This window comes from Myxocyprinus asiaticus, chromosome 22 (genome assembly GCF_019703515.2).
Source record: "Myxocyprinus asiaticus isolate MX2 ecotype Aquarium Trade chromosome 22, UBuf_Myxa_2, whole genome shotgun sequence".
NCBI lineage: Eukaryota > Metazoa > Chordata > Actinopteri > Cypriniformes > Catostomidae > Myxocyprinus > Myxocyprinus asiaticus.
In genome coordinates, this window is record NC_059365.1 from 38,352,242 (window position 1) to 38,378,814 (window position 26,573).

At 40.0% G+C, this 26,573-nt stretch overlaps 1 protein-coding gene and 1 long non-coding RNA gene across 4 annotated transcripts in view; one reads left to right on the plus strand and one right to left on the minus strand.

Annotated features, from left to right (window-relative positions):
* The window catches only part of LOC127412738 (uncharacterized), a 99,529-nt gene that overhangs the window by 16,469 nt on the left and 56,487 nt on the right, over nt 1-26,573 (minus strand). The gene's annotated exons all lie outside the window — the stretch shown is intronic.
* The window catches only part of LOC127412723 (heterogeneous nuclear ribonucleoprotein H-like), a 31,202-nt gene continuing 10,655 nt past the window's right edge, over nt 6,027-26,573 (plus strand). Inside the window, exons 1-7 of one of the 3 annotated variants that reach the window (XR_007892470.1) lie at nt 6,027-6,235; nt 6,720-6,817; nt 6,905-7,060; nt 7,150-7,293; nt 7,834-7,972; nt 13,991-14,169; nt 17,539-17,642. Coding sequence is in view for 2 of the 3 variants with exons in the window: in XM_051649327.1 (XP_051505287.1) it covers nt 6,733-6,817; nt 6,905-7,060; nt 7,150-7,293; nt 7,834-7,972; nt 13,991-14,169; nt 17,539-17,642 (807 nt within the window). In the remaining variant the exon portion in view is untranslated. The remainder of the gene's footprint in view (nt 6,236-6,719; nt 6,818-6,904; nt 7,061-7,149; nt 7,294-7,833; nt 7,973-13,990; nt 14,170-17,538; nt 17,643-26,573) is intronic. The other 2 variants (XM_051649327.1, XM_051649328.1) reach the window with 2 other exon arrangements.

Here is a 26,573-nt window from a genome sequence, read left to right on the forward strand (position 1 = left end):
TGTCCTTTTTGCCCAGTTGACATTGAGACCCAGGCTGTTCAAATGGTGAAGTATCAATTCCCTGTGCTCACATAGCAGAGCCTCTGATTGGGCCAGTAATAGCCAATCATCGAGGTAATTCAGAATGCACACGCCATTCATCTTCAAAGGGGTGAGCGCCGCATTGACACATTTTGTGAATACGACAACACTGGCTCGTGTGGCTTGCGCTGGCACGAGAGCCTCCTCTGATTCTTCCATCTCTACCTCGCAGCCCCACCATGCTTCCACATGTGGTCCTCAAGACTTAACACAGAGGAAGTGATCGGGAGGGCGCGGGAAGCGGAATCATCCCTCAGAACGAGGGCAACCCTAGAGCGGAGCGTCTTGAGACTCATGTCCTCATGTCCAGTGAGGACAGTCTGTCCCCATGAGAGCTGCTTTGGCATGTGCACAATTAAAATTGTATATTCTCTGTTGCAGCAACAGTCTTTTAGCATTGGCTCAACAGATAATTTCTAATTGAGCAAATGTTAAAAGACTGTTGCCACAGAGAATATTCAATTCACAGAATTTTAATTGTGCCAATTGAAAAATTTAAATGTAACAAGTCACTATCAAATTTTGAGTTTTAGAAGTTTAATTGTTTATTGCTCATTGTCCTAATGTAAATAATTTATACAATATAATTGGGGGAAAAAATGCAATCCAGGATACATAATCAGAATCAGAATCAGCTTTATTGCCAAGTATGCTTAGAAATATAAAAAGTATATATAGAAATACACAATAGGACAATATCAATATGTACAATATACAATATACAAATACAATCAGTTATAAACAGAAGCAAGGGAATGTAATGGCAGAAGAGGTATGGTATGTTGGATAAATATAAATAGACTAAGCTGTGTATTGCACATTAATTATTGCTCAATGGGGCAATTTTAACTGTTCATGAGATGGATAGCTGAGGGAAAAAACTGTTCCTGTGCCTGATGGTTCTGGTGCTCAGTGCTCTGTAGTGCCTGCCAGAAGGCAACAGTTCAAAAAGGTTGGGGGAGGCTGGGTGAGTGGGGTCCAGAGTGATTTTTCCAGGCTTTTTCCTTACTCTGGAAGTGTACAGTTCTTGAAGGGAGGGCAGGGGGCAACCAATAATCCTCTCAGCAGTCCGAACTGTCCTTTGTAGTCTTCTGATATCCGGTTTCGTAGCTGCACCAAACCAGACAGTTATAGAAGTGCAGAGGACAGGCTCAATGACTGCTGAATAAAACTAGATTAGCAGCGCCTGTGGCAAGTTGAACTTCCTCAACTGTTGAAGGAAGTACAACCTCTGCTGGGCCTTTTTCACAATGGAGTCAATGTGGATCTCCCACTTCAGGTCCTTTGAGATGGTAGTGTCCAGGAACCTGAATAACTCCACTGCTGCCACAGTGCTGTTTAGAATGGTGAGGGGGGGTCAGTGTTGGGGTGTTCAGTCTAGAATCATCTCCATTTTTTTTGAGCGTGTTCAGCTCCAGGTTGTTTTGACTACACCAGTGAGCCATCCGTTCAACCTCCCTTCTGTATACAGACTCATCGTCATCTTGGATGAGGTCGATGACAGTAGTGTCGTCTGCAAACTTCAGGAGCTTGACAGAGTGGTCCTTGGCGGTGCAGTCATTTGTATACAGGGAGAAGAGGAGTGGGGAGAGCATACATCCCTGGGGGGCACCAGTGCTGATTGTACAGGTGCTGGAAGTGAATTTCCCCTGTTTCACTAGCTGCTGCCTGTCCGTCAGAAGCTGGTGATCCATTGACAGACAGACATGGGAACAGAGAGTTGGTGTAATTTAGTATAACTGGAATGATGGTGTTGAAAGCTGAACTGAAGTCCGCAAAAAGGATCCTTGCATATGTCCCTGGTCTGTCCAGATGTTGCACGATATGATGCAATCCCATGTTGACTGCATCCTCCACAGACCTGTTTGCTCGATAAGCAAATTGAAGGGGATCTAGAAAGGGTCCAGTGATGTCCTTCATGTGGGCCAACACCAGTCTCTCAAATGATTTCATGACCACAGACGTCAGGGCGACGGGTCTGTATCATTATGAGGACTCTCAATAGACATAATGATTTTTATACTGTATGAACTATAGATTCTATCCCCTAACCCTACCCCTAAACCTAACCCTCACAAAAAAACTTTCTGCATTTTTACATTTTCAATAAAACATTGTTTAGTATGTTTTTTAAGTGATTTGATTATAGGGACACTAGAAATGTCCTCATAAACCACATTTATAGAATAATACCCTTGTAATTACCAGTTTGTAACCTAAAAAAAAGTCCTCGTAAACCACTTAAACCTGCCCACACACACACAAACCATCGTTACATGCCGTGGCATGAAGTAGCGGGTGAGCTAATCACAGGAAGGATAAATGGATGGTAAAAAGATGCCAGGAGGAGCTGAAAAAGCCAAATTTAAAAAATGAAAGGCATTGGAGGATGACGTGGCCAAATCTGCCAAACTGACAGATATTTTTTCAAGAAGACAAACGAGCACACAGGAACTGGCGACTCAAGGTACACTGACTAGTCTAGTGCATTTACATATATGCATTTGGCAAACGCTTTTACTCAAAGTGACTTACATTGAAGGAATAATTTTTTTATTTTTTTAGTTCAGTTTCATCATTTAAGTTTTTCTGTTTTTTTTATTTTTTTTATTATCTCTTTCAATGAAATTCCAGTGCTTTTAGCCTTTTGACTTATTTTTAATGTGATTGTGGTTTAATACAGATAAGCCTAATGCTGAGGGAAGTGAGAAAAAGAAAGAGACAGGTCCAGGGACAGAGCCATTGATCTTCAGTGAGACAACAGCAGCCAGGCAGAAGGTCCCTGAGCCACAAGCAAATGCTAGTAGTGTAGATGAGGAGACTGATAAGTTTGATTATTTTGCTCATCCTCAGTCAAAAGACTTTGACATGTTTTTCAGTTATCATCCTCAACAGCCACCAAAACATCACATAGCAAAAGTTTATCACAGAAAGGATGGAACCAACCGCAACTGGTTGACATACAATGAAAAAACTAATTCTCTGTACTGTTCTGTGTGTTTGGCATTTGCACCTGTTGCAGGTGAGAGTCCTTTCATAAAGGGAGGTATGAATGCATGGAAACATGTTCATCAGAGGATCGAGGAGCAAGAGTAAAAGTCATGTCCACAGAGATAGTGCAGATGCTTACTTTCTAATGGATAAAAAGGCAGATGTGAAAAGTCTATTGTCTTTACATTATGAACAAGTAAAGAAAAAGCGCCAGTTAATGGAGCGCATAGTAGATGTCACAAAAGTCATTGGAAAATGTGGACTTAGTTACAGAGGAGATAAAGCAGAGGCTGCTTATACATTGGAAACCACTGCAGTCAATCATGGCAACTTCCTAGAGTTGATAATACACTTGAGCAAGTATGATACAGTATGTGTCTTCAACAGCACTTGAACACTTGTACTGAACAAAGCAAGAAGCACCATGACACTGGAGTAAAGGGCAGAGGCTCTCTTGTGACTTTCCTTTCAAAAGACATCATCTTTAAAGTTGTGGATGTCATCAGCCAAATTATAAAGGGCACAATTGCAGATGAGGTTAAACAGACAGGCATGTTTTCAGTCCAAATAGACACCACCCAAGATATCACCTCAAAAGACCAATGTGCAGTCACTTTGAGATATGTTACAGATGCCATTCATGAGCGATTGGTTGCTGTGGTAGATTGTGAAGCATCAACTGGAAAATATTTCACAGAGATACTCAAACAGACATTACACAAGCTGGGTATTGACATTGGCACATGTGTGAGCAACTCCACTGATGATGCAGCTAACATGCAGGGACAATATCAAGGGTTCTCTGCATTTCTCTGAGAGCAGTCTCCTATACAGATTCATGTCTGGTGTTATGCACATATTCTGAATCTGGTACTAGCAGACACAACAGGCAGTGTTGTAGAAAGTTCATCATTCTTTTCATTGCTTAACGATGTTGTAGTTTTCCTCAGAGAATCATATAAGCATATGCAGAGGTGGGAAGAGACAAGTGGTGACAAACGTCACAGGAGACTGTGCCCAATAGGGGAAACCAGGTGGTGAGCTAAGGACCGGGATCTCACAAAGGTCTTTTGGTGTTTTGGTAAGCCTCGGGATGCTCTGTATGTTGACCTGCTGCTGACTCTCACTTCAATTGAGGGAGATAGGAGTATGAAGCCAACAGTGAGGATCAAAGAAAAGGGATACATTGAAGCCCTTCTAAAATATGAAACAATCCACATTGCTCAAACCTTTCTCTGAATTTTTAAGCATACATCCCCCCTCTTCAAGTATCTACAGATAAAAGCTATGAATATTCTAGCAGCTCAGCATCTGGTTGAGGGGACAAAGGACAGCTTAATAAATTAATTTTTTAAGAGACTTTGAGGGAGTGCAAGTAGCAGCTGATGAGTTTGTAACCCTCTGGCATCGCCAGATGCTGACTTTAAGGTCAATGTACACAATGTCATTCTGGACACTGTGACAGGTAGCATACATAGAAGGTTTTCAGCAAATGCAAAACTTTTCTCAGATTTTGCTTGTCTGGACCCTAAAAACTTTGTTCAAATTAAGGCAAATGGGCTGGTCTTGGGCATTAGACTCCCAGGCTGAAAATGGGTCCCACTCCGGCCCTGAACAGAGTGGTTATCTGAGTTACCGTAGACTTTGTCAGTTCAAACCAGTCTGACCTCTCTCATCAACAAGGTGTTTCCATCCACAGAACTGCCGCTCACTGGATGTTTTTTTGTTTTTGGCACCATTCTGAGTAAATTCTAGAGACTGTTGTATGTGAAAACCCCAGGAGATCAGCAGTTACAGAAATACTCAAACCAGCCCATCTGGCACCAACAATCATGCCACAGTCCAAATCACTGAAATAACATTTTTCCCCATTCTGATGGTTGATGTGAACATTAATTGAAGCTCCTGTCCCATATCTGCATGATTTTATAAATTACACTGCTGCCACATGATTGGCTGATTAGATAATCGCATGGATGATTGTTGGTGTCAGATGGGCTGGTTTGAATATTTCTGTAACTGCTGATCTTCTGGGATTTTTACACACAACAGTCTCTAGAATTTACTCAGAATGGTGCTAAAACCAAAAAACATTCAGTGAGCAACAATTTTGTGGATGGAAATGTTGTTGATGAGAGAGGTCAACAGAGAATGGCCAGACTGGTTTGAACTGACAAAGTCTACGGTAACTCAGATAACCACTCTGTACAACTGTGGTGAGAAGAATATAATTTCAGAATGCTATTCTGAGATGCGGGTTGGAGCTATTTTGGCAGCACGAGGGGGACCTACACAATATTAGGCAGGTGCTTTTAATGTTGTGGCTGATCTGTGTATTTATGTTTTGGAACAATTATTTGCATGTCTTTAATTGAGCCAACATTTAATTATCAATTCTCTCAATTTTTCAAAATCTACATTTTTTACAGTGTACCAGCACTTGCTGAACACAAATAAAAAGATTTTTAGAAGAATATTTCAGCTCTGTAGTTCCATACAATGCACTTTCAGGCACCACATGTGACCTTCAGATGTAAAAGTGAAAGTGGAGATTTAGGGTAAAAAGGGACTTAAATATCGATCTGTTTCTCACCCACACTAATCATATTGCTTGTGAAGATATGTATTTAACCACTGGAGTCTTATGGATTTCTTTTATGTTTCCTTTATGTGTTTTTTGGAGCTACAATGTTCTGGCCAACATTCACTTGCATTGTATGGACCTAAAGAGCTGAAATATTCTTCTAAAAATCTTCATTTGTGTTCAGCAGAAGAAAGAAAGTCATACACATCTGGGATGGCATGAGGGTGAGTAAATGATGAGATAATTTTCATTTATGGGTGAACTATCCCTTTAATAAAAAATAAATAAAAATTAAAATAAATAAAAACCCCTGAATTAGATATAGGGCGCTGCAGTTTCCCACCCCGAACAGCACGTAGCACCACACGCATTTTGAGCTTTTGTGTCCGCCTTAAATCAGCGATCGTGTCAGTTGGGACGAGTATAGCTTGGCGTATTCTGCTATTCATTGACATACTATAAACAGTTTTGCCAACAAGTCTAGTAATATCGTGACACATCTTGTTAGGGCGCTGATACATCACGTCATTTTTGCTTCGGTTGATTTAACGAAGCGTCTTTGAGGGGTTTTGTCAGAAGGTACGTGAGTCAGCTAGCTGGCTATGCTAACGGCTTCAAAACTGTTTAATTTTCTCAGTTATGCACATAACAGTTTCCCCCCATTTTTTATGTAAACATACTTATTTACTTTGCATATCGAACCTTTGCACATTAAAGCCCATAATGATTGACACTTTTTGTTAGGATTTTGTTTTGACGCATGAATAGGAAAAGCTTAGCTAATCGTAGATTGTATGGTTTTTAAATGTTTGTAGGTGTAGTTTTATCACACATTGCAGTGTAAAACTTACTGAGCTCACGTCTAGACACTAAAACTCATGGGAAGTGTTGGCTGAACATTTCACTGCATGTACTGAGTGTTTGGTGTGATGCTTAATTTCAGATACAATCATCTGCAGATTACTTTAGATAAAAAAGAATACGACATTAACTTGCAGTCTAAATACTCTATAGTGTATTACTCAAACATTGATTAACTTATCCTATATTTTCCTCTGAACAGGATCATCACCAGGATGGCAGATGGAGAGGGGTTTGTGGTCCGAGTCAGAGGACTGCCCTGGTCCTGCTCTGTTGATGAAGTTCAGAGGTTTTTCTCGGGTATAAGACCACCTGCATAAATCTCCATATTTCTCACGAAAGTCTAATTTCTCAGTTTTTATTCATTCCCTCTCAATTTAATTACAGAGTGCAAAATTGCAAACAATGGGACAAGTATACATTTTACGTACACGAGGGAAGGGCGCCCGAGTGGAGAGGCGTTTGTTGAGTTTGACTCGGAGGAAGATCTTAAAATTGCTGTGAAGAAAGATCGTGAAACCATGGGTCACCGCTACGTGGAAGGTAGACAGCAGGGTTTGCTTGAGTTACAGCAGGTAATTAGACATTCTTTATTAATTCACAAACACTAATAAATTGATTTGTGGTTTCAGTATTCAAATCCAATAATGTTGAGATGGACTGGGTTCTGAAGCACACTGGACCGAACTGCCCAGACACAGGAGGAGATGGTCTGGTTAGGCTTCGTGGTCTTCCCTTCGGATGCAGCAAGGAGGAGATTGTCCAGTTTTTTGCAGGTAGTTTGAATTCCCCCTTCCTCAAATAATATACAAACGTCTAAGGTTTATAGTAGTTATTGTGGACTATTAGTTGCAAATTGAATTTTTCCAAATGAGCTTGATCTCAAGTGAATTAGGATTAGGTGAAATTATACTGAAGCTTTGATATTGAACCAACTTGGAGGACCAAGATGGGGTCATTTTTTTGTCCTGTTTTTGTCTCAATAAATATGTTAAAAATTTAGATTGAATCTTTTTAATTATACTGACTCAAAATACCTTAGAAAGGTACACAATATTATGCGCTTATTGGGGCTCACTAAGCAAACAGAAATGGGTTGCAGTTTGATTTAAGTGACCCTTTTTTAACTTTCTCTTGCAAAAAAGTATCTTTGTTGTGTCAGAAAAGGTTCAAGTATATTACAGCCCCATTTGGTATGTTTATATAGTATGATTTCTCATTTGACAAAGAGAAACCCATAGAGAAATATAAAGTCTTGTTAATGGGCTTGTGACTTAATTTGTCCCCCACTGGGGTTATCTGTCCTTGGGTTGAAGGGTTGGAAATCGTGCCAAATGGGATAACATTGCCGGTGGACTTCCAGGGGAGGAGTACGGGGGAGGCCTTCGTGCAGTTTGCTTCACAGGATATAGCCGAAAAGGCTCTAAAGAAACACAAGGAAAGAATAGGGCACAGGTGGGGATGGCTGGTTGGTTGCCTGGATACGTTGCTTTTCTTATGGTGTTCACCTCACAAAATCATCCACTGCAGAAATGACAAGACATGACTGCATAGCAGCCAATAGCGATACTGACCATAGATAATTTGATGACATATAAAAAAAAAAAAAATTGAGGAAGATGAAGCTTTATGCCATACAGTTCAAAGATTATGTGTAGACCATCATTAGTGCTGAGTGAGCCATAGATGTTGAGAGGAAAAATGCAACAAAGCTTGGTCTATAGGGTTGGGAACCAGTAATGAGTTCTTCTTAAAGGGGTAGTTCACCCAAAAATGAAAATTCTCTCATCATTTACTCACCCTCATGTCATCCCAGATGTGTATGACTTTCGTTCTTCTGCAGAATGATGATTTTAAGAAGATTATTTCAGCTCTGTAGGTCTATACAACGCAAGTGAATGGTGACTAAAACTTTGAAGGTCCAAAAAGCACATAAAAGCATCATAAATGTAATCCACAAGTTCCAGTGGTTCATGCTTTCAGGCACATTCATGATTTCAAACTCAGTTACACTTCCTGATTGCACTCCCTTGACACATACGCAGAGCGCTAGATGGTGCTAGGAAGTGTAATCGAGCTTAAAATAATGATCGCCTAGGAGACTGCAGATGTTAAGATTTGTGGCGAAAAAGGAGTTACATTTTGGTCTGTTCTCACCCAAAACTGATTAGATTGCTATAGAAAACATTGATTAAACCACTGGAGACTTATGGATTAATTTTATGCTGCCTTTATGTGCTTTTTGGACCTTTAAAGTTTTGGTCAGCATTCACTTGCACTGTTTGGGCCTACAGAGCTGAAATAATCTTCTTAAAATCTTTATTTGTATTCTGCTGAAGAAAGCAAGTCATACACATCTGGGAAGGCATGAGGGTGAGAAAATGAGATATTTTTCATTTTTAGGTGAACTATCCCTTTAAGGCCCGGTTCCATTAAAAAAAAGAAAAAAATAGCGGAACCAATGGATTTTCATGACGTTAGGTCATAAAATGCATGTGCAACGTAAATCGGTGTAGTTACTGACTAGTTGTTCACAGATATTTTTTGTAATGTATAGTTGGAAGCAATTATTCGATTGCAGGTGTATCACCTTTAGAAGTCCGTGAAAAGTCATTCTCTCATCATTTGGCAACAAACTGCTGCGGGCAGTAAATAACATTGCCATTCTCTTTTCCAGATATTCCTTCCTCAAAAGTACTAACATAATCATTAAGGAATTAGAGTCATTAAATTCCTTTCAATTCTCATCCCTTTTGGTCTAGATCAGTGATTCCCATCCTGGGTTATGCATTCCCCAGGTTACTTATGCAGGTTCCAGGGGATGATTACCAAGATTTTGATATTTTGTAAACATATAATACAGTAATAAACGACTTGTGCTGAGGTTGAGTTGACCAGAGATTTTTTGTCATTTACTGAATTTTTTAAAATATTGCTGGATTATTCCAAATGCTTTTCATCATCTTGACTGATAAAAAAACAAAAACAAGAATGCCATTTAAACCTAGCGCAAAATTTTTAGTTTTAACCATCTTTACATGACTTCTCTCTCTTTCTCTGTGCACACTGTTTGCTCTCTGAGCTAAGAAATACAGGGTTTAAATGCAAAAGTAACTAATAGTCTGTCAGAGTGACGAATAATGATTATTTTAGCGTGACCACTCTACTTGTGTAAGTGTTGTCTATTTGAGTGGGTGACACTCGTAGCGGAATATATGAGCATATCTGTACAGTAAGTTCAGGTGTTTTAAAGAGAGGAACCTACATACCCACAATTAATAACCATAATTAGTGTATGGTTAATTTTAGTGTAAAAACAGTCACGTTAAGGATAGTAATGATAATTCTAAATCATATCAGTTAAAAGGGACACATTTCTGGTTTGGTGTCAATAAAGGGGTACATGAGCCTCACTAATAGATACAGTTACTGTGACAATATGAGCAGCACTGCGGTGTTTATAAGCGTTGTATAATCTTATAATATATTTTAATGTTGTCAAAGGTTATTATAATCAGAATCAGAATCAGCTTTATTGCCAAGTATGCTTACACATACAAGGAATTTGTCTTGGTGACAGGAGCTTCCAGTGTATAACCATACAAAAACAATACAAAAACAGCAGCAAGACATAGATAATAATAAAAAATAAAAAATAGTTATACACATATGTACATACACACACAGACACACACATACATACATACACACATACACATATGTAGTGCAATCTAATACAAATCTGTTATCTGTTATGTACAGTGCAAATACAAATCTGTTATGTACAGTGCAAATGTTTTTTTGTTTTTTTCAGAGGAATGAAATGGCAGAAGAGGTTGGATGTGTTGGATAAATATAAAAAAGACTAAACTGTGTATTGCACATAGTTATTGCTCAATGGGGCAATTTAACTGTTCAAGAGATGGATAGACTGAGGGAAAAAACTGTTCCTGTGCCTGACGGTTCTGGTGCTCAGAGCTCTGAAGCATTGGCCAGATGGCAACAGTTCAAAAAGGTAGTGGGCAGGGTGAGTGGGGTCCAGAGTGATTTTTCCATCCTTTTTCCTCACTCTCGAAGTGTATAGTTCTTGAAGGGGGGCAGGGGGCAACCAATAATCCTCTCAGCAGTCCGAACTGTCCTTTGTAGTCTTCTGATGTCTGATGTCTGATAGCTGAACCAAACCAAACAGTTATTGAAGTGCAGAGGACAGACTCAATGACTGCTGAGTAGAACTGTATCAGCAGCGCCTGTGGCAGGTTGAACTTCCTCAGCTGGCGAAGGAAGTACAACCTCTGCTGGGCCTTTTTCACAATGGAGTCAATGTGTGTCTCCCACTTCAGGTCCTGTGAGATGGTAGTGCCCAGGAACCTGAATGACTCCACTGCTGCCACAGTGCTGTTTAGAATGGTGGGGGTGGGGGTGTCAGTGTTGGGGTGTTCTTCCTAAAGTCCACAATCATCTCCACCGTTTTGAGCGTGTTCAGCTCAAGGTTGTTTTGACTGCACCAGACAGCCAGCTGTTCAACCTCCCTTCTGTATGCAGCTTCATCATCATCTCGGATGAGGCCGATGACAGTGGTGTCGTCTGCAAACTTCAGGAGCTTGACCGAGGGGTCCTTGGTGATGCAGTCGTTGGTGTAGAGGGAGAAGAGTAGTGGGGAGAGCACACATCCCTGGGGGGCACCAGTGCTGATCGTACAGGTGCTGGAAGTGAGTTTCCCCTATCTCACAAGCTGCTGCCTGTCTGTCAGAAAGCTGGTAATCCACTGACAGATAGACATGGGAACAGAGAGTTGGTGTAATTTATTCTGGAGTATAGCTGGGATGATGGTGTTGAAAGCCGAACTGAAGTCCACAAAAAGGATCCTTGCATATGTCCCTGGTCTGTCCAGATGTTGCAGGATATGATGCAATCCCATGTTGACTGCATCATCCACAGACCTGTTTGCTCGATAAGCAAATTGAAGGGGATCTAGAAAGGGTCCAGTGATGTTCTTCAGGTTGGCCAACACCAGTCTCTCAAATGATTTCATGACCACAGACGTCAGGGCGACAGGTCTGTAGTCATTAAGTCCTGTGATTTTTGGTGTCTTTGGGACAGGAATAATGATTGTGTGTTTGAAGCAGCATGGGACTTCACACTGCTCCAGTGATCTATTGAAGATCTGTGTGAAGTTGGGGGCCAGCTGGTTAGCACAGGATCGAAGACACGCTGGTGAGACACCATCTGGGCCTGAAGTTTTCCTCATCTTTTGCTTCTGAAAGACAAACATCATCTCACATCATCTTCACAGACCTTAATTGCAGGTTGAGTAGCAGGAGGGGGGAGGAGGGGGGTTGCGGGAGGTGTTGGTGTTTGTGTGAAGTGAAGGTCAGAGTGGGTGTGGGGTGAGAGATTAAGGGGTATCTATGGCTTATGGTGAAGAAATGTATGTAAGCTCTTCTTGAACTATCGACAAAGCCGGTTTTAAGTTGCATAGGAACAATATTTTGTTGGACATGTAACAGGTTAATGTTTCTGATATATATACAAGCATTTAACACTTGTGGCATTTAAAAATGTGGCATATAAAATGGAGAATACCATCAGACATGGAATATGTATCTTTACATAAATTATTGGTCAAAATACAGTTAGTAATAGGCAATGTGACTTATTCTGCAAAGGGGTCTTATTGGAGCAGATGCAATCACAGTAACGGTGATCTGTGAAATGTCATAAATTATTTTAAATCCAAGTTTGTCCTGATCTGCTGATCCTGATGGAAATCTAAAGATGCCCTTTTCTTTATTAATCTTTTTGAAGGGGGGCCTGGAGTCGCAAGTTCAAATCCAGGGCGTGTTGAGTGACTCCAGTCAGGCTTCCTAAGCAACCAATTGGCCCGGTTGCTAGGGTGGGTAGAGTCACGTTGGGTTAACCTCCTCGTGGTCACTATAATGTGGTTCTCGCTCTCAGTGGGGCATGTTGTGAGTGGATGCCACGGAGAATAGCGTGAAGCCTTCACACACAAGGTCTCCGCGGTAACGCGCACAACAAGCAACATGATAAGATGCGCGGATTGACTCTCTCAGATGCGGAGGCAACTGAGATTCGTCCTCCGCCAACCAGATTGAGGCAAGTCACTATGCCACCACGAGGACCTAGAGCGCATTGGGAATTGGGCATGCCAAAATTGGGGAGAAAATAAAAATATAAAATAAAAATAAAATATTTTTCAACCTAAAGTCCCTTTGAAGGCAAGTCAGTCCACTCGCGGCCATCTTGGGAATGCTCCCAGGCAGCTATTTACTATGGTACAAGCACAATGAAAAAAAGTACAGCTCCTATCTACTTGAATGGGTAAAGATCGAATTCTCCAAAATAGTTGGTCAGGATTACGATCAAGTAACATATTTCAAATCGGCAGTAAAATCTGACAACAGTGCTATCATAAATTGTGCTTCTTTAGCTCAGATTACACCAAAAAAAAAAAAAAATGCTATTTTTCAGGCTGGTTCTGCTAATGTGCATGTGTGTTCTTGAGTTGACTAACAGGCAATGTCTGTATCTAAAAGGTGATTGGCTCTTTTACCATTTTCTACATCCGCCATATCGGGCTTTCCAACTTCACCCATTCAGTGCTCCATCTCAGCTAAACAGTCTCTGTTTCAACCCTACAAACAGCACTTTTTTAGGATTTTTATCTAAATTTGAATAGAGAGCCAATTAAAAGCAGTTCTTTACTGAGGTGCTAAAAGAACGTTGAAGTTCCGCCATTGAACGTTTGTTTGTAAACTTCATCTATTGGGCTGTGGGGTACATACTACAAAATGGTTGGGGAACACTGGTCTAGATGACTGAATGTGAAAAGACATGGATTTCACTTTATCAGTTTACATTATCAATGAGAACCTAGTGTTTTAAGGTTATCATCGCAGATAACATCTTGATTTAATCAGAATATACCAAAACCGCAACATCCGCACTAGCCTGGAGATTCTCAAAGATGACTCAGGACTTCTTTCTTAAAATGCTAACCCTTTGTCTAGAACCTTGCCACATGGCCACTCAGCACTAAGCGTAATGCAATAGGAATCTGCCAGTGTTTCTACCATTGTGAAGACTTCAGATCGCGAGGACCCAGAAAAACAGGTAATACTGAGTGCTTTACTCTCTGCTAGCAGTGTGGTAGTCCAGTAAGACCAGACCACAATAAAAAAACAGCCTTTCAGGTGACCATAAGAAAAGTTTTTCATAAAGAAGGGTTGAATGAAACTAAATATGTAAGGGTTCTTTTATTCTCTGTCTCTCTCTGTGTCTCCTTTCGGAAACTGTTATAATAAGTCATTGAATGGAGACGCTGACAGTAAAATTGTGTCCAGAGTTTTTCTGTCTACACCAGTTGAGACAGCCCTTATTTATGCTGCACGCAAGGAATACTCTCGTCTCTTGCCGATAGATCCTGGTGCCATCACTCTGCGTTTATGTTCTTAGGTACATAGAGATCTTCAAGAGCAGTCGCGCAGAGGTGCGCACACACTATGAACCGCAGCGTAAGGTCATAGGGATGCAGAGACCAGGCCCCTACGACAGGCCGGGAGGAGGCCGGGGGTACAACAGCATGGGCCGAGGAGTGTCCTTTGAAAGAGTGAGGCGTGGAGGATATGGTGGAGGTAAGAAGTGGTGTGTTGAGGCCTAATTGTTAAAATATCTGTTGTAGGTTCAAACCCCAGAAGGGGCAATTCATGAACAAGGCAACCCTCAGGAAGGATTGTCCCAGTAGTAAAACCATAGTAAAATATACTACAAGTCATTTTGGATATGAAAGCATCTGCTAAATGAAGAATTAAACAATGCCCTTTGTGCTGTTCAGATGAATCACTAACAAGCAACACTTAAGACCACTGATCATACTTAAAGGTTTGATCAAATCCCTAATCCGAAGTATTCAACTTTTGCATGTAACCTGTCCTGCTGGTTGAGCAGAAGTGTTCTATTACTTCTCTAGTAGTCAGACTTATGATTTTGTTGCATGTTGGACGATAAATTAAGCAAAAAAAAAAAAACTGTTCAGGTACAGTGGCAAGAAAATGTTTGTGAACCCTTTGGAATTATCTGCATTTATGTATAAATTTGTCTTAAAATCTGGTTCAGTCTTTGTCAAAGTTACAATAATGAACAAACACAATCTGTTTTAACTAATAACACACACATTATTGTATTGTTCTTGTACAATTGTTTGGATAAAAATGCTGTTTTTGGATTGGTGCACATTTAAAAGTTCTTAATGATATCTTATTATCTGTTGATTCTGGAGATTTTGTGGTCCTTGTGTTATTGGGCCTCAGTGCAGCATTTGATACCATAGATCACAGTATCCTTATCTCCCACCTCGAGCAGTTGGTGGGTATCTAAGGAACTGCTTTTAAATGGTTTGTCTTATTTGCCCAATAGAAGTTTTTCAGTTAACTTTGGTCAGGTTTCATCCTCTTCAGTCCCTCTCACCTGTGGGGTTCCCCAAGGGTCCATTTTTGATCCCATTTTGTTTTAGTTGTACATGCTGCCCATAAGGTCTGTTTTTAATAAGCATGGCATCTCTTTTCATTGTTATGCAGACGGCATGCGAATTTATTTGCCACTTAGAAAAAATTGTATGAGTGCTTTAGAGCCCTAACTGGCCTGCTTGGATGATATTAACGTGAACTTTCTAAATCTCAATGAAAGTAAAACTGATATTGTTTGGTTTGGGGTATTCTAATAACCTTGATTCCTCAAACTTGGGCACTTTGGCCCCTTTTTGTAAACCGGTGGTGAAGAACCTAGGTATACTGTTTGATGTTTGACAAAGAGATAAATTCAGTTGTCAAATCTAGCTTTTTTTTATTTAAGATTACTGATCAAATTTAAACCCTTTCATTTATTGATTTTGAAAAAGTGATTCACGCCTTTGTTTCCTCGCGACTGGACAACTGTAATTCTCTTTACGTGGGAGTCAGCCAGTCGTCATTGTCTCATCTGCAAATGTTTCAGAATGCTGCTGCTAGGCTCTTGACAGGTACATGCAAGCGAGATCATATTTCCCTCATGTTAGTCTCTCTTCATTGGCTGCCGGTCCGCTACAGAATCGACTTTAAGCTCTTATTGTTTGTTTTTAAATCACCGAATGGGTTAGCGTCGTCCTACCTCTCTGACCTCCTGCATATACACAAGCCCTCAAGGTCTCTTAGGTTCTCTGAACAGAGAAGTTTTCTGTTCCCAGGTCCAGGTTAAAGCTAAGGGATGACCGTGCTTTTGCAGTAGCTGCCCCCAAGCTTTGGAAAAGATTACACCTGAACATAAGAACTTCTCCTTCTTTATCCATTTTTAAATCTCAGCTTAAAACCCACCTTTTCTCTGGCATTTGGTCAAACAGAGTTTCAATAATTATTAGTATTATTAATAGTTTTCCTGCTGTATTTCCTTTTCTGTTTTGTTTTCCTTTATTTTTATGTCTTATTTCATACTTGATTATTGTACAGTACATTGGTCAACAGTTTACTGTTTTTAATTGTGTTTTATAAATAAATTGACATTGTACATATTGAACATTTACAGTGTACGTTGGAAAAGGTATGTGAACCCCTAGGCTAATGATGTCAACAAATGCTTTTTCGAGTCAGGAGTTGGCAGACTTGGAATCCAATGAATGAAATGAGATTGGAGATGTGGGTTAGAGCTACTTTGACTTATAAAAAGCACTCAAACATTTTCAGTTTGCGATTCATGAGAAGCATCTGCTGACGTGGATCATGCCTCACAAAAAAAAAGATCTTAGAAGACCAGCAATCAAGAATTGTTGCTTTGCATAAAGCTGGAAAGGGTTACAAAGTTATCTCTCAGAGCTTAGATATTCATCCATCCACAGTTAGACAAATTTTCTATAAATGGAGGCGATTTAGAACTGTGGCTACTCTCTTTAAAAGTGGCCGTCCAGCCAAGATGACTCAAATAGCACACCGCAGAATGCTCATTAGGGTAAAAAAGAACTAAAAGAGCTAAAGACTTGAAGGAATCATTGGAACTGGTTGACATCTCTGTTCATGAGTTTACTATATGGAAAACATTAAACAGGCATGGTGTCCATGGCAGGACACCACAAAAGAAGCTGCTGCTTTCCAACAAAAACATTTCTGCGTGCCTGAAGTTTACCAAAGACCACCTTGACACTCCACAACGCTTCTGGGAAATTTTTTGTGGACTGATGAAACTAAGGTTGAATTGTTTGGGAAGAACACGCAGCACTACATATGGGCACCGCATACCAACATGAAAACATAATTTCAACACTGGAGAGAGCATCATGATTTGGGGCTGAATCGGGGCCTGGACTGCTTGCCATCACTGAGGGGAAAAATGAATTCCCAAGTTTATCAAGAGATCCTACAGGATAATGTCAGGGTGGTTGTGCGCCAGCTGAAGCTCAATAAAAGTTGGGTGATGCAGCAGGACAATAAAACATAGAAGTAAATCCACTACAGAATTGCTTAACGTAAATACACCTTTTGGAGTGGCCCAGTCACAGCCCAGACCTTAACCCAATAGAGATGCTGTGGAATGACCTCAAGAGGGCCATTCACACCAGACTTAGAATATGGCTGAGCTGAAGCAGTTTTGTAAGGAAGAATGTTCCAAAATTCCTTCTGAATGTTTTGCAGGTCTAATCCGCAGCTACCGGAAACACTTGGTTGACGTTATTGCTGCCAAAAGAGGATCGACAAGTTATCAAATCCAAGGGTTCACTTACTTTTTCCAGAGCACTGTGTATGTATAATGGGATGTTTCAATAAAGGCATAAAAGATTGTAATTTTGTGTGTGTTGTTAAATGATGTACATTGTGTTTGTCTATATTGTGACTTTGAAGATGAGATCACATTTCATGACCAATTAATGCAGAAAACCAGCTAATTTCAAAAGGTTCAGCAAACTTTTTCTTGCCACTGTAAGTGAAGTAAATCAGGCAGAATGATTGTTTTAACTTGTTTTTGCTCTTATTTGCTTTGAGATGGGCGTTATGCAGATGGTGGCAGCTCCTTTCAGAGCACAACGGGTCACTGTGTGCACATGAGAGGCCTTCCATACAGAGCCACGGAGACTGACATATACAATGTGAGTCCTTATACATTCAGAATATTTCATTGATTCGTTCATTTGTCTGTTGAGGCATTTGATTGTTTTTTCTGATGAACCGTTTTTTGATTCATACAATTAACAAAGAAAAGCTAAACATATATTCAAAAAATTTACATTTAACCCCCACTATTACCCCTCCCAATCCCCAACCTCAACTTGACCCTCAACAAACATCCCTGTGTTCACACACACAAAAAAATAATAATAATCACACACAATACTATACTTCTCTCTCCACTGCCCCTCCCCGAGAGCCCTCCAAGAACGGCGAATAGCTTCCCCATTTCCTATCAAATTAATCTAAGTTCCCCAGCCTTCTACATGACATTTCCTCGAATGCTGCCACCCTCCCGATCTCTGTGCACCACTTTTGAAATGAGGGCTCTCCAGCCGACTTCCATCCCCTTAGAACAATCTGTCTGCCAATCATATCACTGGTTAGGAGCCAATTTTTTATGTGTTTATCCCCTATATTGATGACCGCCCCATCGCCTAAAATACAGAGTCTGGGGCAAAATGTAATTTGAGTGTCCAATACATCACACACAAAGCTCTGAACCTTCAACCAAAATTCTTGGATCTTAACACACCACCAAAAAACATGGGTTGGGTCTCCATCTTCTGATTGGCATCGCCAGCAGATGGGTGTGTCTTAAGATCAAGCCCATACAATCTAGAGGGGGTCCAATAGAATCGATGTAAAATCTTGAATTGTACACCCTTGCATCTCTAGATGCAGACTTGACATTTTTTAGAATCCTAGCCCACACTCACACCTCCAATACCAAGTTTAAATCTTTCTCCCATAATCTCTTGAGAGAAGTTGAAGCTCCGTCCCCCAGACTCTGAATTAGCAGGGAGTAATACACAGATGCCTCATGACCTTTTCCAAAAGCAGTAATTACCACTCCCAGAGTACCTGCCGCTTTAGGGGGGTGTATAGTACAAAAATAGAACAGAGCAGGTGGCGGAGCTGTAAATACCTATAAAACTGAGATCTGGGAATCCCAAAATGTTGAACCAAAATTTCAAAAGATTTCAACACTCCACTCTCATATAGGTCACTGAATGTATTAACCTCCCTCACAATCCACTCTGACCAGCAGAAAGGGAACTTATTAGTACATAATTTTGGGGTCAGGCATATGCTCGAGGCAACATTTAAATAAATGTCCGAATTAACTCTGGACACTTTTGTCCATACCGAGTGCAAATGCGAGATAACAGGGTGTAACTTAATTTCTCCGTTTAGTTTGATAGAAATGGCGAAATAGGGGCAAGAGCTTCCTGTTCAATACAAAACCAGGGAGGGGCTCTCACAGATGGAAGTGACCTAAGAGCCAAATGTCTGAGACCGAATGCATAATAATAAAACAAAATCTTGGGTAGGCCTAGCCCACCTTTGTCAATCGGCTTATACATTTACTGAAATGTAATCTGGGACATTTACCATTCCAAATAAAGGACTTCGCTTTGCTATCAAATTGCTTGAAATAAGAGAGGGGGACATCTATAGGGAGAGACTGTAGCAGGTAGTTGAATTTTGGAATACAATTCATATTAATAACATTAACCTTCCCAATCATAGATAAATGTAATGAAGCCCACCTGCACACATCACTCGAAAACCTTTTTATTAAAGGGTCAAAATGAACTCTAACTAAATCACACAAATTTGCTGGGAATAAAACACCCAAATACTTAATGCCCTATTTGGACCACTGGAAGGCGCCCGGCTGAAAAGTCGTTACCGGCAGTACGGTGTCAGAGCAAAAGCTTTGGATTTAGACGTATTAACTCTGTACTCTCCGAGAACTTAGAAAAGGAATTAATAATTCTGTGGAGGCAAGGCATAGATCTAGTAGGGTTGGAGACGAATAATAAAATATCATCTGTGTAAAGCAAAAGCTTATGAGCCACACCTCTCACCACCACCCCTGGAAAATCCTCCTCCTTTCTTATCGCGGCTGCTAATGGTTCTAGGGCAAGACAGAACAATAATGGGGAAAGAGGGCAACCCTGCCGGGTGCCCCTATCCAGAGTAAAGTAATCAGAAATTAATCCATTCATTAATACATATGTCTATAAAGTAACTTAATCCAACCAATAAAAGTATTTCCGAACCCTTGCATTTCCAAAATCTTAATAAGATAATCCCATTCTACCATATCAAACACCTTTTCGGCGTCAAGTGACCGGAGTCTGATCATTCTCCACTGACCGCATGATATTGATGAAACGCCTAATGTTATCAGAAGAGCTACGGCCCTGAGTAAACCCCACCTGATCTATATGTGTAAGAGATGTCATAACTTAATCGGTTAGCCAGAATTTTTGACAATATTTTAACGTCTAGCTGGATCAGGGAAATTGGATGGTAACTCTTACACTCGCTTGGATCTTTGTCCTTTTTAATAATCAGAATGATCCGGGCTTGTGTCATGGTTGGCGGAAGCTTTCCATTCTTTAATGATTCCGTATAAACTTCTAGCAAAAGTGGAGCCAATTCTGTAGCATAAGATCTGAAAAACTCAGCAGCAAAGCCATCTGGCCCCGGAGCCTTGCCTGTAGGCAAGGCCTTATTTACCTTACCAAGCTCCTCCAAGGTTATCTCAGAATCAAGAGAATTTTTTTTGCTCAACCATCAGTTTAGGAAGTTCTAATGGTTCCACAAAGTTTCTAAATTCCTCATCAGTAGATGAAGATGTGGATCTATAGAGATCAAGATAGAATTTTTAAAAGCATTATTAATATCAATGGCTGAGGTAAATATTTCACCACCAGCAGATTTCACTGAGGGAATGATAGAAAAAGACGCTCTCTGTTTTATATATCTAGCCAGAAGTTTTCCTGCTTTGTCCCCTGACTCAAAGTATGACTGTCTTGCCCTGAATAGCCAAAACTCCACCTTCCATGACAAAATAGTATTATATCTATTTCAACCGGGTCAATTCTCTGAGGCCATCAGACAACATTCGGCGCTTCAGCTCTGGCTCGGCACTTTTAATATTCCCGTTCAACTCCACGAGTTCTTGTGCTTTTAGATTCTTTGGTGAATGAGGCATACTGTATGATCTGACCCCTAAGAACCGCCTTAAGTGCCTCCCAAGCCACCCACACAGAGGATACTGAGGACCAGTTGGTCTCCATATAAACATTGATTTCAGCTTTTAACATTTGTTGGAATTCAGGATTTTGCAAAAGGGATACATTAAGGCACCAACTATATGATTTCTTTTTCTCTATATGTGGCAACACCTCTAAACACACCAGGGCGTGGTCTGAGACTAAAATGTTTCCAATTGAGCAATCAACAACAGATGAAATGAGGGACTTCGATATAATAAAAAAATATATATATATTTTCTAGAATAAATCTTATGGACTGATGAAAAAAATGTATAGTCCCTACCAGATTCAAAAGTCTCCAAGATTTTTACACATCCTGTGAAGCGTTAATGTTGCACTAGGGGGCTTGCACACTTTTGCTTCACTATAATCAAGGACTGAGTCCATCAAAAAATTAAAGTCTCCTCCCAATATTATACCATGAGGGGTGCCAGCGGCTTGCAACACCCTTTCAATATCTATAAAAAAGCCCTGATCATCAACGTTAGGTGTGTAAATATTAGCCAAAATAAGACTTTGCCCCTGAATTTCTGCTAAAACAATAATGACTCTTCTTAATTTATCTTTAATATGTTTGAGACATTTGAATTGTAGATGCTTATCAGTTTATCAGTGTAATGACTCCCCTTCTCTTACTTGAGCCAGCACTAAAGAAAACATGTCCACCCCATATCTTCCCAAATTTTTCAGCTTCCTGCGGGGAAAGATGCGTTTTGAAGAAACACTATATCATATTTCTTATGCTTAAGAAGAGACATAACTTTCCTTCTTTTTATGGGGTGCCCCAACCCATTTACATTCCACCTGGAGAGAGACAATTCACTCATATTAACATTTGACATTTTGACATATGAGAAAAAATAGATTGTGTGTCAAAAATAAAATTATAAAGACCACATTCCAACATTAGTGCAACAGTCAAACCCCGAACTTCCCCCAGAACCAGACAAACAGAAAAAAAAAAGTGTTCATTAACCCCGCGCACGACAGCGCCAACTGGCATCCGTCCCTGTAAACTCAAACAGTCCATATACACCTACGAGAGCCCCTGAGACAACTTTGCCATTGGATTGTCGGAAAAGTCTGGTGTTTCTATACAAATTTTATGAGACAGAATTACACAACAAAAGATAATCTATAAAACAAACTCCAGCCAATAGGCGGAATAAACACAAAGAGCATGTAGTTTCATCCACAAAACTGTCCCGAAGGTGTGATATTCCACAAAACAAACTCCAGCCGCTAGGCGGAACCAGCACAAAAAGAAAATATAGCCGCAAGCGGCAATCATTGGGGTCCAAGCACATGTGAATAAATAAACAAAACCATCAGAATTGACAGAAATGATCCAGTGGATGCCAAATAATACAAATTGACAGAATAGATCCTGCCTAAACTAAATTTGTTGAAAATTGGGTACCAAAATTTTAAAGCTGTAAAATGCACATAAAGGCAGCATAAAATTAATCCATACGACTCCAGTGGTTAAATCCATATGAGTTATGGCCCAAAATGTGATTTTTGTTTGTCTGAGTCAAATGAACGAAACTGGAAGTCTCTACTATGTTCTGGTGCAGAGATATATGTTTTGTTACTTGGTTGCTAGGGTAACCCCATCTGGTTGCTAGGCAGTTACCAAGGTGATACTCAAAAGGCTCCTTGCTATCCTGAGTCAAATGAACGAAGCGGGAAGTCTCTACGATATTCTGGTGCAGAGATATATGATTTGTTACATGGTTGCTAGGGTAACCCCATCTGGTTTCTAGGCAGTTACCAAGGTAATACTCAAAAGGCTCCTTGCTATCCTGAGTCAAATGAACAAAACCGGAAGTTTCTATGTTCTGGTGCAGAGATATGTGATTTGTTACATGGTTGCTAGGATAACTCCATCTGGTTGCTAGGCAGTTACCAAGGTGATACTCAATAAGCTCCTTGCTACCCTGAGTCAAATGAACGAAACCAGAAGTCTCTACGATGTTCTGGTGCAGAGATATGTGATTTTTTTTTTTTTACTTGGTTGCTAGGGTAACCCCATCTGGTTGCTAGGCAGTTACCAAGGTGATACTCAAAAGGCTCCTTGCTACCCTGAGTCCAATGAACAAAACTAGAAGTCTTTACAACATTCTGATCCTGAGATCCCCATCTAAGCATTTTGAATGGAAGTCAATGGGGTTTGGTTACTAGGGTGCTCTAAATGGTTGCTAGGGCATGGCTAAGTAGTTTCTATGATACTACTTGAAGAATGATTGCTTACCCAAGTAAAACAAGCGAACTGTCGTGTCTCTAGGACATTCTGATCCAAAGATAATACTCTCAACCATTTTGAATGGAAGTCAATGGGGTTTGGTTGCTAGGGTGCTCTAAATGGTTGCCAGGGCATGGCTAAGTAGTTTCTATGATGATGCCTGAAGTCTGATTGCTCACCCAAGTAAAAGAAGCCAACTGTCATTTCTCTAGGACATTCTGATCCAAAGATATCACTTTCAGCCATTTTGAATGGAAGTCAATGGGGTTTGGTTACTAGGGTGCTCTAAATGGTTGCTAGGGCATGGCTAAGTAGTTTCTATGATACTACTTGAAGAATGATTGCTCACCCAAGTAAAAGAAGCCAACTGTCATTTCTCTAGGACATTCTGATCCAAAGATATCACTTTCAGCCATTTTGAATGGAAGTCAATGGGGTTTGGTTACTAGGGTGCTCTAAATGGTTGCTAGGGCATGGCTAAGTAGTTTCTATGATACTACTTGAAGAATGATTGCTCACCCAAGTAAAACAAGCCAACTGTCATGTCTCTAGGACATTCTGATCCAAAGATATCACTCTCAGCCATTTTGAATGGAAGTCAATGGGGTTTGGTTGCTAGGGTGCTCTAAATGGTTGCTAGGGCGTGGCTAAGTACATGCCATGATGATCATTAAGGGACGTAGAAATGAGATGTGAGGAATCTATTGTCACGGTCTCTGTGAGTCCGCTGGTTTGTTTTTGTTTGTCACCACGTTGACCTGTTGAGTTCATGTGTCGCTGACTCGCGCAATCTGGATTTCCATAGAAGCCGTGATTGTTTCCAAAGTAACGCTGAACATGCCAGCTTGCTGCCAACGAGTGGCACCTGATCGCCATTAGTTCCCTGGCTATATCTGCCTCCCTCATATCAACATGGAATTAGTGAAAAATACAAAAGAGCACTTAAAATTTACTCCAACTAATATTAATAATCCATAAGAACATTAATAAATTATTGCAAAATACAAGAGCACTTAAACAGACTACAAATACTTTTAATAACAATCCATGTGAACATGAGATGAATTCATACAAATAATATTAATGTATTAATATAAATAGCTACATGGAAGTCCATGTTTTTTTCCCCCAAATGTTTTTAAAATGAAAGAAACACTAGCACGTATTTTACGCATGTGCAGCTACAAAATAATGAACTCTCTGTGACTAAAATTAACGAATCGTTCATGAACGACCCGTCACTAGGAACACATTATATATTAATATCACTTAAACGTGATGTAGTAATTTGACACTGACGGTACTCCACTACTGCACAACTTTAAGAGTATAGATGTGTCACACTACTACTGCACCTACAGTAGTAACTTAACTGCTCCGTATAAAGTCACGAATTGAAGACGATCCAACTTGAGAAACTGCCGCCAAATGTTTCGCCCCCTTCATGTGGCTCTTCAGTGGCCTCCCCCATACTTGACAGCCTGAAGTCTTTTTTGCATAACTTACGATGAGCTCTGTGTACATTGCTTGTGTCTGGCAAGAGCCAACCATAATAAAGTGTCAATGTCCAGCTATGCTGGATTGAATTTACACTGACCAGGCATGATAGTTATCTAAACCATGACCATTACTAAGGTTCAAATTAGCCCATTAACAAAAACGAGCACACAAAATCAACTGAATCTGAGTGTGAAAATGTCTAAAAAATGTCTAATAAAATAACTAAATTTGATCGAATTCATCCACCGCAGTGGTAATTGTAAAAGGGTGGGCCAGGGGGACTCCACTGTTAACACAAATTCAAGCTAGAAGGCAGCTGTACTGTCAGTCACACAGCCATTCCAATCAAGGGCGGTTTGTGTCCTGCCTGCAGGGAATATTACAAATATCATTATAGACTTCAATTACTTTTTTATAATTTGTACAAATCACATACACATTCCATTTTTAATGTCAAACACTTTTAAGCACTTTTCCACAAAACAAGGCGATTTTCCAGGTTTTCCAGACCTTAAATTTAGAAAAGCTAAATTCAATTTATCCAAAGCAACTGACAAACAGAAGCTATTCTTCCAAAGGAGAAAGTAAGAATAAAAAAGCTGTTAATTTAATAATTTATTCGTCTGATTTACAAGGGTGTGGCTGAATGGCAAAATATTTCAGTATTAACTGTTTGTGCTCTTTGAAGACATTTCTTGTCATGTGGCTCCCTCTGGTAGACAAAGTACAACAGCCTATTTATGTACAATTACAGCATTATTGCAGTTGTAAAAAATTGCTATTTCTTATGTTATATCTCTGCCAAATTTATGAAAATTGGCATGTTACCTCAGTGTTCTCAGAAAGTTTTGATAAGTTTGAATTTTTTGCTCACAAGATACAGGCCAATTAGTAATTATTGGCCACACCCAAAAACTTATTCACTTATATCTTTAAAACGATTTGACATATCAAAATTCTTTGGCTAACTTTTTGTCAGGAGGGTCTGCAGATGATGTATACCAATTTTTGTGCGAATAGGACAGACGGCCTAGGATGAGTTCGAAAAAGTAGGTTTTTCAAAAAAATCTAAATTCTGGTAGAAAAGATTTCATGTGGAAATAAAAATCCATATGATTACATCCTTTAAGGGCACTAACGGATTTGGAGAAACAAAAAATATGTATTCTAGCCTATACAGTTCCGAAGTTATTAGCAAAAAATATAATTAGCTTATTATAGCGCCACCATGTGGCCGATTCTCACAAAATGTAATATACAGCTTCCTGTAGAGACCCTCCTTGTGTATAATAAGTTTCAGGACCACCAGCCATTCACAATTCAAGTTATTATGTGCTGAAGTTTGATTGGCTGCTGGTGCCCATTTTTGTTAATTTGTCGAATCGATTTTTGAAGAATATGTTAGTATTTGATCCAAAGAAGATCCATATTTAATTTTAACGTTGTCACTCAAATGGCTGCAACGTTATCACAGTTTTAGTTGTAGCACCCCCTAGGGGTGGAATTGTACAAAGCTTTGCTGACATCTTCTAAACGTCCTGTTGACTGTGTGTCCCGAGTTTGGTTATGTTTGGAGTTTGCTTTGAGCAGATATTGATAAATTACTTAAATCGCGTTTAACCGAAGGAATTTTATCGTTAATATCTTTGGAAAGATTTTACGTATTGGAATTCTTTTGATAACTTTTTGTCAGGGGGGTCTGCAGATGATGTATACCAAATTTCTTGTCGATCGGACTAATGGTCTAGGAGGAGTTCGGAAAAAATAGTTTTTTCCAAAAATTCAAAATGGCGGAACACGATTATAGACTGAAATGAAATCGGAGATATACATTTTGTAGGGCTTGACTGAATCAGAGGAAATTTATTTTTTATTCTAGCCCTTAGCCCAAAGTTATGAACACAAACGCAAAGGTGCTTATTATAGCGCCACCTAGTGTCTGACGGATGGGTGTGTGGGTGCCTGAGTAGTGGGGGTGATTTGGAACCATCCTGCCAAGTTTGGAATCTCTACGACTTACGGTCTCTGACACC